The sequence below is a fragment of the Amia ocellicauda genome, chromosome 9 (genome assembly GCF_036373705.1).
Source record: "Amia ocellicauda isolate fAmiCal2 chromosome 9, fAmiCal2.hap1, whole genome shotgun sequence".
In the NCBI taxonomy this organism is placed as follows: domain Eukaryota; kingdom Metazoa; phylum Chordata; class Actinopteri; order Amiiformes; family Amiidae; genus Amia; species Amia ocellicauda.
Genome location: NC_089858.1, coordinates 7,595,847 through 7,609,560, shown reverse-complemented (window position 1 = coordinate 7,609,560; position 13,714 = coordinate 7,595,847). Strand labels below are relative to the sequence as shown.

Below are 13,714 nucleotides of genomic sequence, written 5' to 3'. Positions count from 1 at the left end.
GTCAGTGTTTCATCCCGCTGGAACACAGCTGTCATCTGTGAGTGAGAGTGCGAGTTAACTAACCAGAGGTTGACCCGAGACAGCCTGGAAGAATGTGTGTGACGAAGCGTCTCCTATCAGAGGCTACTTGTGCATTTGCTGATGTGTATTGTTCATGTGAATGTAGGTGCACACGCATGTGGGCTAAGCTAGTGCCAGTGGATGTACCTGCACTTGTAGCTAACACATTTAGTGCTAAAGATAGTGCTGTCTTTACTCTCTCTTTGAAGTTTACCCTGTTGCTGTTTGAAACAGAAATGCCGCAAATATTCTGAGAGAGGTCTAAAAAAAAGCCCAGCTGGTGTCTGAAAACCTAAAGACTTCTCTCTGCTTCTCCCTGACACTGTTGAACACCCACACACAATCCGTGATTTCTCCGACAAGCCCCATACATCAATCACACATACACTGATGCATACATACATGCAAACATATAAAAAACACACACAGTTTATGTAGTCTTAGAAGACCCAGCTATACTTGTGTGTGTTTATGCATCATATGTTACCTGTATCCTTTGCTAATCTTAACTACCTACTGTTGTTTTTTATTTGATCTAATGGTTGAAATAGACAAATAGAAACTGCAATGCCAAAACACTTAAAATAAGAAGACAAACAGACATGTTTCTATTTATCCCTTCTTTCTTTCATGCATCATTTGCAATTAATGTTCCTTAATTATTGATTTAATTGTCATGTGCTACAATTGTCACCTAGGTTAAATAGTTTAGCGTGTGGCATTTAGCGTCACTTAAACATATTTGAGAACCACTGAATAAACCAAATCACACAGAATACTTACATCGCGAATTAAGCTATGAAAATTATTATTATACTTTTGGGACGTCTAAGACAGTAATGTATTTATTGCAATACAGAAGCCCCTTGGCTGATTGTAAAGCCATTCTAGCAAAGATGTGTTTACAGAAAACTGAGTTCTCTTTTAAAATAAACCAGCCAATGTATGTCAAAACTGATTTACTAAATGGTGCTAATTAAATGCAACATAATTGTAATTAGAAAAAAAAGGGTTTTGCACTTTTTAATGAGGATTGTTATACAATTAACATTTTGAAAAAAGAAAGGCCCAAGCTCTGAGCCAGGAGGCATCCCTTTGGGTTGAAATAAATCATGTGACTTAATGCTGAGTATTTATTTATTTTAACCTTTCTTTTGGAAGGAAAAAAATCAGTGACAAATTAAAGATGATATCTATATCTATATCTATATATATCTATATCTATATCTATATCTCTCTCTCTCTCTCTCTCTCTCTCTCTATATATATATATATATATATATATATATATATATATATATATATATATATATATATATACACACACAAACACATACATATGTCTCACTGGTTGCATTTGGCAAAACAAATATACATTTAAACATGTAAAATAACATGTGTCTTTACCAACATGGTATTATGCAAAAAACAGTTAGAGAGCGAAAAGGGATAAGACAGCAGAGAAGTAACAACCAAAAAAAAACAACTCTGGTCACAGATGATCTTAGACAATGCTCTTAGGGTGGATATTACACACAGCATCACTTAACTGCTAAACATAGTTGACAAAATAATGTAAAAGCCTTAATAAAGACGCTGTGCCTTCAGAGTTGTGAAATATCTCATATGATACACATGCTGTATTTTTCTATTAAAGAAAATGAAGAGAAATTAACAAATAGGAAATGAGGATGCATTAGGCTGTTGGGATTATATTTGCATCTTTTTCAGTATCTTCTGTTTCTTTCTGATCAGAAAATGCTTACATAAAAAGACAAACAAAGCGGTTTAGGGTTGCCTGTGTATGATACAATTATTTATTAAAGATATACATAAGCACAATTGTTAACATACTCTGCTGTCCAACTGTCAAATGTTCTTCAGTTTTATTCATGAGCAAAGAGCGAAGTGAAACTAGAATTTATAACCGCATGTTAGTGATTTATTAGCAGACGCACTGAAACAGGCTACACAGAATTTATTACAGTAAACATAAAACATACAACTTCTTAACAGAAACCTCCTGTCTACTGACCTGTCCCTTTGCAGTGTAATCTGCGAGGATGTTGAGGAGTTTGTAGAACACCTCAAACCATGGAAGATAGCTGGAAGGAAATAGATATACATTAATCTCATGTAATGCCAGTTTAGGAGTCAGCTTCCAATGTTCAATGGTAATCCTTAATTCTGTTTACCTTCAGCTCATAAAACAGCAGGGGCAAAAATGTTACATGTTAACAGTGTTATGTAAACACTAGTTTGGAAGAGATTAGGAAGGATAACTGCACTTTTCTTGGTGGAAATGTACAGCAGTTTAGAAATCTGAGAAGATATGTGTGTTTAATCATATCAGAAGAGAGAAGGGTACTTAAATCAAATCAAACAATCAAATCAAACCTCTTTCATCAATAGCATTTATTTATATACACTCACCTAAAGGATTATTAGGAACACCATACTAATACTGTGTTTGACCCCCTTTCGCCTTCAGAACTGCCTTAATTCTACGTGGCATTGATTCAACAAGGTGCTGAAAGCATTCTTTAGAAATGTTGGCCCATATTGATAGGATAGCATCTTGCAGTTGATGGAGATTTGTGGGATGCACATCCAGGGCACGAAGCTCCCGTTCCACCACATCCCAAAGATGCTCTATTGGGTTGAGATCTGGTGACTGTGGGGGCCAGTTTAGTACAGTGAACTCATTGTCATGTTCAAGAAACCAATTTGAAATGATTCGACCTTTGTGACATGGTGCATTATCCTGCTGGAAGTAGCCATCAGAGGATGGGTACATGGTGGTCATAAAGGGATGGACATGGTCAGAAACAATGCTCAGGTAGGCCGTGGCATTTAAACGATGCCCAATTGGCACTAAGGGGCCTAAAGTGTGCCAAGAAAACATCCCCCACACCATTACACCACCACCACCAGCCTGCACAGTGGTAACAAGGCATGATGGATCCATGTTCTCATTCTGTTTACGCCAAATTCGGACTCTACCATCTGAATGTCTCAACACAAATCGAGACTCATCAGACCAGGCAACATTTTTCCAGTCTTCAACTGTCCAATTTTGGTGAGCTTGTGCAAATTGTAGCCTCTTTTTCCTGTTTGTAGTGGAGATGAGTGGTACCCGGTGGGGTCTTCTGCTGTTGTAGCCCATCTGCCTCAAGGTTGTACGTGTTGTGGCTTCACAAATGCTTTGCTGCATACCTCGGTTGTAACGAGTGGTTATTTCAGTCAAAGTTGCTCTTCTATCAGCTTGAATCAGTCGGCCCATTCTCCTCTGACCTCTAGCATCAACAAGGCATTTTCGCCCACAGGACTGCCGCATACTGGATGTTTTTCCCTTTTCACACCATTCTTTGTCAACCCTAGAAATGGTTGTGCGTGAAAATCCCAGTAACTGAGCAGATTGTGAAATACTCAGACCGGCCCGTCTGGCACCAACAACCATGCCACGCTCAAAATTGCTTAAATCACCTTTCTTTCCCATTCAGACATTCAGTTTGGAGTTCAGGAGATTGTCTTGACCAGGACCACACCCCTAAATGCATTGAAGCAACTGCCATGTGATTGGTTGGTTAGATAATTGCATTCATGAGAAATTGAACAGGTGTTCCTAATAATCCTTTAGGTGAGTGTATATATATCATGAGAACACATTCTCGCTCCATTATAACGTTTTCTTTTAATATAAAAGATCAGTCAAAATGATTGGGGTCTGCTACAATGCTGTTGACAACTCAAGCAACAGTAATCTGAATAACAACACAAAATAAAAATACGACACAGTAAGATGTGAAAGTTATTTGGCAGGTAAATGAATTAATCTTGCATGTGTACAATGGCACAATTGGAAGTCCATTGTTCAGCAGCAAAAAATAAAAAAACATACATGGAAGTGTCGGCAGTAACGAATTACCTTACATATAATTACTTGAACTAATTTATCCAATCGACACTAAATTCAAATTGCGCAGTATTATGCACTGGGGGGAACACACTACCTCAGGGGAAATAGACCCAAAATGAGGAGGGTAGGCAGATACATTTACTGCACAACATGCTTAACGAAAGGCACTTGTTTTGTGCAACCTGTATTCAGCCTATCCTTCTTGAATAAACCAGGCCTCTCGCACTGGTTCACTTAAGTCTTCAGAAATGTGTAAGAAATGCCAGTGTTATCAATGTGTAATGTACATAATAGGGCAGTAATGTGGATTTTAATGACCACTTTTCTTTTCTTCTCAGTTCATAATGAGGCAGCCTACAAGTAAATAACAAGCACGAACAAGCTCTTAGAATGCAGCATCTTTATTTTCTTCTATGAAACACAAACAAGTGCAAAAGTAGCTGTCTGTATGACAATTTCATTGCTTCACCTGACACGACACGCCGTGCTGCACGAGGCAATTCTCAAAGGAATATTTGTAGTTCACTCAGATATCTGACCAAGGCCTTCGCAAACCGTGAGGCTGAACAAACACGGCAAAGGAACAAGCATTTTATGTGCAAACACCCTACTTAACCCAGACGCCTGAGGAATACAAAAGAGTAAAATCATGTCTAGCAACACTCAGTTCTGTCAGCAGCACTTGGATAGATTATGAGGACAAACAATGCAATACTGTCCAGGAAGACATATGAGCGAATAAGCTAAACATTGCACATAATATAGAAAGCACATTTAATTAGAGTGAAATGTAATTCTTAAGACTAACTTTAGCATTTCAATAAACAAAAACACTGGCTGGTACAAGTGTTGCTTGGTGTTACACTGCAAAAAAAAAAAAAAAAAAAAGAAAAAAAGAAAAGAAAAATCTGCTTCTTGTTGAAGTGTCACAGTTATCTCGTTACACAGACAAGTTTAATTTGGAACAGTGTTCAAGGGAATTTGAGAAAGGCTGTAATATTTACATTTAAAGAGATCTGAAGAGGATGATTGCAACTGCCTCTTCTTAATTAAAGACTTAAGTTTCCCATGAATATGGCAGCTTTATCATCGCTGCTCATTACCAGGCACAGGCCAGCGTGCACCCTTCTCTCCCAAGCATAACTCGGAGAAGACAATTACTCCGGAAAGAGGCACTGGCTTCGGCAAGAGTATGAAAACAATCAGGAAGGATTACAAAGCTAACCATCCATTTACTTTTATCGAGTGAAAAATAACTTCTTCTCATGTAGTCAGATCTATCCTGGGTAGGATTGTAAAAGGAGAGACAAATGCCAGATGCTTGGTAAATAAGAAGTAAGGAATAAATAATAATAATAATAATAATAATAATAATAATAATAATAAATCATAATAAATAAATGTCATTCTGAACACTCAATGTAATAGGTATAGGATTTAGATTTAAGAACTATGTAGGCAAAGCTGCTCTAAGCTGCCCATGTATTTGCAAAATCATTCTTTCCATGGGATTATACTTGATATATGAGTTACACTTGAAATCTTACACAACCATGTGAAACATTAATGAAACTGCAGTATCAGCATTTGGTGGCACTAGATCAAACAACTTCACTGAAGATTCGAACCCAATTTGATGGAGTATACCGAAATGCTGTAAGTATTATTCTTTTGCAAACAGATCTAATCCTCATAGTTTCCTAAATCAAATACATAGAAGATTTGACTTTATTTGTATTATAAGGAGAACAAGCAGAGAGGAAACTCTTGTGAAGTAAGAATACTGTACAGGCCATTGTGGAAATTGAAATTTGACAACATTGTGGTATTCACTTTTATGAGAATAAAGATACATTTTTGATCATGGAAGTGCAGAATATATATATATATGTGTGTGTGTGCAGCAACTCAAAAGAGTAATGGAATGCAGAATATATACACACACACACACACACAAATAAATCAAACCCATATAACTCGGATTAAATACATCTACAACAACGCTACATCAACAATCCGACTCCACCAAGATACCAAGTTCAACAAATACTTGAAGAAGTCAAAAGTCATGTCTACCTTGGACAACAAATCAGCACAGACAGAGATATTGCAGAAGAAATCAGAAAAAGAGTACAAATTGGATGGAGTGCATTTGGAAGAAATAGCACGCTGTTCATAGGAAATCTACCCACTTGCCTCAAGAGAAAAGTATATGATCAACGCATACTGTCAGTGCTCACTTATGACCTGGTCACTTAATGCAAAAATGATACAGAAATGGCGGATGACACAAAGGAGTTTGGAAAGATGTCTGCTTCAAATAACAAGAAGAGACAGAAAAATAAATTAATGGATATGAGAACAAACCATGTGACAATTGAAAAAGTGAAAACGTTAAAATGGCAATGGGCTGGACATATTGCTAGAAGAACAGATCAAAGATATTGAATGGATACTAAGAGATGAAAAAAAAGACTTGGAAGACAAACACATGGAAGATGAGAAGATGAAATCATGCAGGCATGATATGAAAAAGAGAAGCAGTAGATCGAAGCATGTGGTACCATCTTGGGGAGACGTTCATCCAGCAGTGGACTGATAAAGGCGATGTTGATATTTAAAATATCTCTCCTGATTTTTATTGCAGTACATTCGGGTCACAATTCAATTTTAATGTATCATATTGGTGGTATGTCCAGGAGTCAGACTGCATACAATTATAATATATTAAACAATATGCTTTGATTTGTTTTGCTCTACACTCCTGTATTAGCGGTTTTCTCCAATGAAGCATGAGTCTACCTACGTGGTTTCCAGAATGCCAATTAGTTGTAAATGGGCAGTGATTACGGTAAACAACTGACTCATTTAGACCACATACGCAGTTTTAAAAATCCAACTCTGCATTCCAGTGCATTACTCACTTTGACCCTGAGACAGATTTTCTTTCTTTCTTTACATTTTTCCACACTACAGGAGTGACACTGTCCATAATGAACTCATTAAATATAAAAATAAATAAACAAACAAACAACAAATGTATAAGTTGCTGGTGTGTCCACAGTGCAAAGTCACAGCTCACAGAACTTGGCACAGAATTACGACACAGAGAGCTTTTCAGTTGCGCAAATAAAAAGAGAGGAGCAACAGGCATGTTGTTGACAAATCTTCCTAGGTGTTTAAAAAAAAAGCAACAACAATATTAGCTCAGGTGTTATTAATAACAAGAGCAATGAATAATAATGCATCTTCTCTGTAGATTGATACAAGTGAGGATCTTCCACACAGACCACAGCTTGTGTAATTGCGTTCTTTCCTTGACACGGCTTCCAAATATTACCATGTGATACAAAAAATCAAGACAGTTAAACACACACACAAACACACACACACACGATAAACAACCAACTTTTTCAATTCATAGTTTGATTTTTTATGCAACATTTAATAAATATTTCAGACAAATGATACTGAAAAAGTTCTACCGAGAGCTTCTTTTATTGATCAACTTTAAGCACAAATACTCACTCAAGCCACCACCAGCCCTGTTAACCACTAGAAATATGAATGGATCACGCAACTCTCTCAGTTTATGCATATTCTCCTGGAATCTGGCAGGGTTGGCCGTTTAACTCTTTACGGAGGCCGTCCAATGTCTTTATTTACATCCCTGGAGAGCTATCCCATACCTTTCTTGCACGGACTGCCCGGCACTAGCAACATTCAAGTCTGTGAAACCAAAGGCTGGCTGTATCACTCTTCAAAGTTTGCCAATTCCCCTATCGGAGGCCAGGTTTCACAGCTGAACCTTATCTTGTTACAAAGCTGAGAGGACTTCCGTTTGTTTCTTTAGCCTGCGCTCACAGACAACAACAGTTTCCAGCACCAGGCAATAACACCAGGGCCAGATTCCACCTTAATTCTGTCATTCAGCGGCACTCAGATGCCGGGCTGATAAAACAGTACTCCTCTCTTTGAAAACATGGGGGGAAATGACACATTACTTAAGTGTATTTGGATATCATTTCAGTGGGCATGTAGGTTAACCATTTATGCAAATTCCAAGCTAATGCATCCCTCAGCTTTTTGTTTCAGAGCTTTTCGTCTTCTTAAATACTCTAAACATCAAAGAAAGATGTGACGTAATGTTTTACAATATAATCAGTAAAAACATATTTGAAATTTCACCCTGCACCATGGTAAGTAAAACAAATGTAATTTTTTTGTTAACTTCAAAGCAATATATTATGTTGTAGTTTCCTACATTCAATCTTTCATGTGAATAACATATAAAAATAGCTTCACATTGATAAAGCTGTGATTACTTGAGGACACCTGCTGAAACAATTTAAAAGCACACTATCATCAAAGGCAAGTCAGAATGCTTTAATATGCTCAAGTAGGTTTTTATAATTCTAGGTTTACATGGAAGTACAATGAGTGTTTCTGTAGTATTCTGCATACACAACCCCAAGCTATGCTGAATAAGGAAGGAGCCCAGTTTATAAAGTATAAATATACACTTACTAGCTGTTGCCTTTTATAGCAATATAATACAGTTCAAGCACTATCAATGAAGATGTATTTATTAATGTCTCTTCACAAACCTTGTCCTGGAGACTAACTGTGACTGTGAATTAAAAATAATTATCTTAGTTATTTAAGTGGGGAGATTATTAAGTTAAACATGATCTGATTTGGACAAACTGGCAGTAAGTCTCTGGTCCCTTTGTCTATCATGTCATCGGGCTGTGAGTTTGACCACTGACCTCTATTACTGCATATTCCTTGTTTAAGAATTTAAGCAGGAGGGCGTACACTTTAACCATATTTTAAAGTTTTTCTGGGGGGCGGGGTAAATAAATATATATATGTTGCAAATTCAAAAAAGGGAAAATCGTACATACCTTCAGAAAGAAGATTAATTGAAAATACTGCAGAAATAAAGCATATGTGGGAAAAGATCTAGAAACTCGTCGAGGCATTGCACATATTCCAGCTGCCTATAAAACACATAATAAACAGTAATACAGTGCTACACACAAAATTCCTTAAATGCATGAACAGAAAGCTTCTCTTGGTGGTTTTATTACATTTTCAGCTTAATGAGCTTCTTTTATGCAGCACAAGAATGTTGTACCAACCAATCGGACAATGTAAATGCACTAAGTTGCAGGACAATATTTTGATGCTTGTAAGGTCAGCAATACAGGCCTGTTATGGGTTTTATTACACGAGCAATCAGATGATATACACCATGACTACAGCTCAACTCTTTCAAGCATCATTCAGCAGTCTTCGTCACGGATACTGAGCCTAAAAGGAGGTAACTAGCGACTGGTGTTCAACAAGGTTAATCAGCTGTGCATTATTAGTATTTACTACCACATAAATTAGGAATGATTACCACAATTGTGTATTTATAAAACCTTCAGTTTAGTAGTTAGTAACTTCATTCACTTAATAAGCACTGTTAAGTCCATGGATAACTTTGACGGGGCACAAGGTATTGTCCCACAGTGCTTTTCAGAATTTCAAGAATTCAGTTTATATTTGACATTTCCATTACACAGTAGTTTGTTTTTATTCAAAGACATTATTGAGTATTAAAATGCACTGAATATTCAGTTTACAGTCAAAAGGATTCTAGGTGTCGTAATAAATAATCACGGATGGCTTAACGACAACCAATTTGGGCACAAACGAAAGTACAGAATTATTAATAATACTTCAAAAGGAGACACTCCAATTACAATCCTACAACACAAATGACAGCTGCTGCTGCTGCATCATACATTGTATCGGGCAAAGTGTGTAGATCAAATAGATTTCTTTTCAGAGTTGCTGATACAGCTGAAGGTTGCACAAATTTCCTTGAAATATTACTAACGCATATCGGAATTGCTGAAACTTTTGTTGTGCAAATTGATGCGAAACACAAAAGACACTTCAATTGTTAGTATCCAATAATATGGGAAACAAGATTAGTGTTTAGTACATAAATGTATGCAGAAACTATCCTTTTCAAATACCTGCAACTTAAGGGAAATACGAATTTGAAAACAATTGTATTTAAGTAGTGTCATACATATATTATATTTTTTGCATGAACCAAAAACACACACTAAAACATTTTAACTTTTTAATCTTTAAATATTTTTTTATCAGGTTAACACTGTTTAATCAGAAAGAAAGTTGATAATAGACTGAATCCCTTGCATTCAAAGTGATCAAAATGTGATCATATGGTTTTAATATAAGCATAGGCTATAGTATTTACTTCACTTATTTATTAACACACTCTTAAATAACTGTACATGTCTAACATTATTAAAACAATCCATCTCTGGACATATTTGGTTTAACAACACTGCAGTTTCGGTCATTTTCCCATAACAAAGGTTTAGCAGTAAGTCTTGACGTTTTCTTGTAATGCAGGAGGAGTTGAAGTAAAGCTGGACAATTTACCCGGAGCTTTAAATATCTGCTCCCATTTCCAAATGCTTTTAGAATAGTTTTCTTGCCACCACTCACGCAGCTCGTTAAAAACTCATTATAGAGAACGAGTGGGATAAAGAATGCAGCGATAATGTTCGTCACCATGTGTTGGTCACCCTAAACGTTGCATTTTAAGCCCTATAAACTTTAAACTGTACATTGCAGCCCATTTAAAAATTATGCTTAAGATAAATATTTATATAAGAATGATATGACGCGTTTCTTGTTTTTTTAAATGTATCATTAGCCAAAAACATCACCATGACAATTAATAGTTTATCTACAGTCAAGATGGTATTAGTGTCTTTTTATTATTATGATTATTGATGTTTTTAAGAACTAAGTAATAACTCCAGTAATTGAATCCTAAGGAATCTTTTTCTGATAAAGAAAATTAGTACAAGACTTTTTGTTGGAGAATGTGCTGTTTTACTGTAAGCCAATGGGAATCTAAACATATAAATAATAATAATAATAATAATAATAATAATAATAATAATAATAATAATAATAAAAAATCAGGTTGAAAGTACAAAAGAAACAAACAGTTCAGTACACGTCACCCACTTAGGTAATAGTGTCTATATATTCCCCACAGGGGAGAAGAAACCGAAATAAAACTTAGAAGTATTCACTCAGAAACCTTCTAACTAAAAGGTCATTTTCATCTTTCTCGGCCAGGTAGTCAGGTTTTCCTCAGACCAGTGGCCTTGCCAGGAAAGTGTGAATTGTTTACATGTGAACCCACAGCTGTTATTCTCTCTTCTGCAGTAAGACGGCTCCTAACCCAGCTAACACCTGGGATATACGGCTCCAAAGCCCGGGTCTTGCAGCCAACATGCTATCCTTTGAAACAAAGTAATGGAACCTAGGCTTTAAAAATTTATAACCAAACACTAAGTACCACATGCAGCTTAAGTAGCACTGCTGGTAGCACTATTGGGGATTTATGGCTTATGACACGCACATATTTAATTTGTAACCAAACACTTCCCCTTCCTCTTAGCTGCCTTCAGAACTTTTGATTAACTCTTGTTTTTACAGGTCAAAGGTTAAACAAAGGAAGGGAAGCACTCTGTGGCAAAACAGCCGAGAGCACTGCATCCCAAACAGAGCCAGTACAACACATATTAAAATAACTGATGGTCTACGGATCCCAACAGACACGTTGAGTTCAAAGGTTTAATTCTAATATTGGGTGGGGGTTGGTGGATTACAAAAGGCAGTAAAAAGACAGGGAACATATAACATCCCACTGAATTTAATTTGGTTACATTTCAACGTTACAACTGGGATCCTCTTACACCCTCTCTCTGCAAGATGTCTCCCTTGCCGTTCACAGTGACAACTTTACAGCGACATAGACCATAAACCCTAAAGCCTATTCCCCAAACACTGTAATATGCCTGACTGGCTCTTCCATTTGGATCCTACTTGTATAAACATATAAGTTTATTTAGTGTGAAAGTCCTATGGAGTTCTGAGTTCATCCCAGCAGGCAAAACAAAACCACAAAAAAATGTCCACATCAGGTGGGAAGACGAGGGATTGTTCAAATAAAGGAAACAGCATTTGCAGTCTGCTTTAAAGCACACAGGGCTTTTTTGGGGATTTTTATGAATCCAATTACAAAAAATGTCATAAGAAACCATACTGGTCAGTGACATCAATGACTGTGATGCAAATTCCACTAAACCAATTTATTATAGCCAATGCATCATATGTTAAATGTAGCCTTGCACTAACTGTAGATTAAGGCTTCACGGTTCATACTCTCACTAGCCTGGAGTAACTACACTGCAGCTGTACTTTGAGTTTCACAGATTCAGTTGAAATACCAAACACCTGCTCTTTGTTGCCAATGAACAGTTCTGTAGTGATCCCCCGAGTTGCTCAGCCAGTAAAAAGCCCCATCCAGAGAGCAACACTGAAGTTTTAACTGTAGAGATTTAATTTAAGGCTCGATCACGTGCCAGTTACAGGTGGGAGAAAGAAGCCGAGGAACAAAAAGTCATCTTCACAAGAATCGGTTTTCTCCAGGACCTCTTCTGTATTAATTCTGGGGCTGTGGGACTCAGAAGACGTTATGTTAATCTTCCTGTTCTCACGGGGAGCTTTGCTTATTGTGTTCCAGATTTGCAAAAAACAAAATAAAAAACAGCTTGACAGCACAGTGGGGTTGTGGCGGTACAGTAGTGGGTTGTGTTGAATAACAATTGGTAATTCTTAATTATTTAACAAAACAGGGAAAATTGATACCATATGCCCATTTAAAAACCCAAACAAAAAACTTGTCTTTGCACATAAAATATATATCATCTGTCAAAGTACTACTTTGGGCACAAATGGCTTGTTTTGATATAATTGATATTACAAGCAGTAACAGACAGGATGTTCTCGGCACTTTCAAAAACTGTTATTGATGCTAACATAAATGATGGCAACTTAATGTTTAAGCTATAATTATTTTTATATATTTTTTCCTTTCTTACAATAGGAAAGAAGATCACATGCCTGAGTTATCACAAAAGTACCAGGCTAGTATTGCAGAAATATATAAACAATAGGCATCTGAAGTGTTGACATTTTTAAATCGAAGACACGCACATCGTCTTAAACAGCGCACTTACATGAACCTACATAGGTTGTGAAAATAAGAAAGCCTATTTTTTAAGAACCTAATTTAGAACAGAAATAGGCATGAAAATTCTGCAATCTGTAAAATAAAACACCTTATATGTGTTAATGTAAGTAAGAATGGGGCCTTCCTATTTTATTACAGGAAACAAATTAAACGAATTTTCCCAACATACATTACTTTAAGTGTAGTCTGAGCAAAAAATGAGCAATACGTAAATATAATGCGATCCGCAGGGGGAAAAAATATAAATAAAAAAACTATAAATTACCACATCTATTGTATGATTCTAGATCATAGTAAAATATTTCAAGGTTGTCCAAGAAAAATTCATTGCTCCCTGTGAGGCTAATACACATTGAAGAAGACAAGAAAACAAACACACAAAAAATAACACAACAGCAAAGACACTACAGCAAGGCAAGGACTGGTGCCCACATACACTATCTGGTTATAATTAAATCCTCTTCAAACACAGGGGAGTATTTCGGGTACAGAGGGCTGAAGGTAAAGGTGATTTCCACATCTATAAAATAATCTATTTTATTTGTGCCACACAATGCAGAATTTTACAATGTCTTTGAGCAGGATATTCCTGA

The 13,714-nt window shown here is 36.5% G+C and overlaps 1 protein-coding gene across 4 annotated transcripts in view; it reads right to left on the bottom strand.

The window, feature by feature from the left end:
* dennd1a (DENN/MADD domain containing 1A) overlaps positions 1 to 13,714 on the bottom strand; it is a 218,943-nt gene that overhangs the window by 122,583 nt on the left and 82,646 nt on the right. For all 4 annotated transcript variants that reach the window (XM_066712922.1, XM_066712924.1, XM_066712923.1 and 1 more), the window contains exon 6: positions 2,096 to 2,165. In XM_066712922.1, coding sequence (XP_066569019.1) covers positions 2,096 to 2,165 — 70 coding nt within the window. The remainder of the gene's footprint in view (positions 1 to 2,095; positions 2,166 to 13,714) is intronic.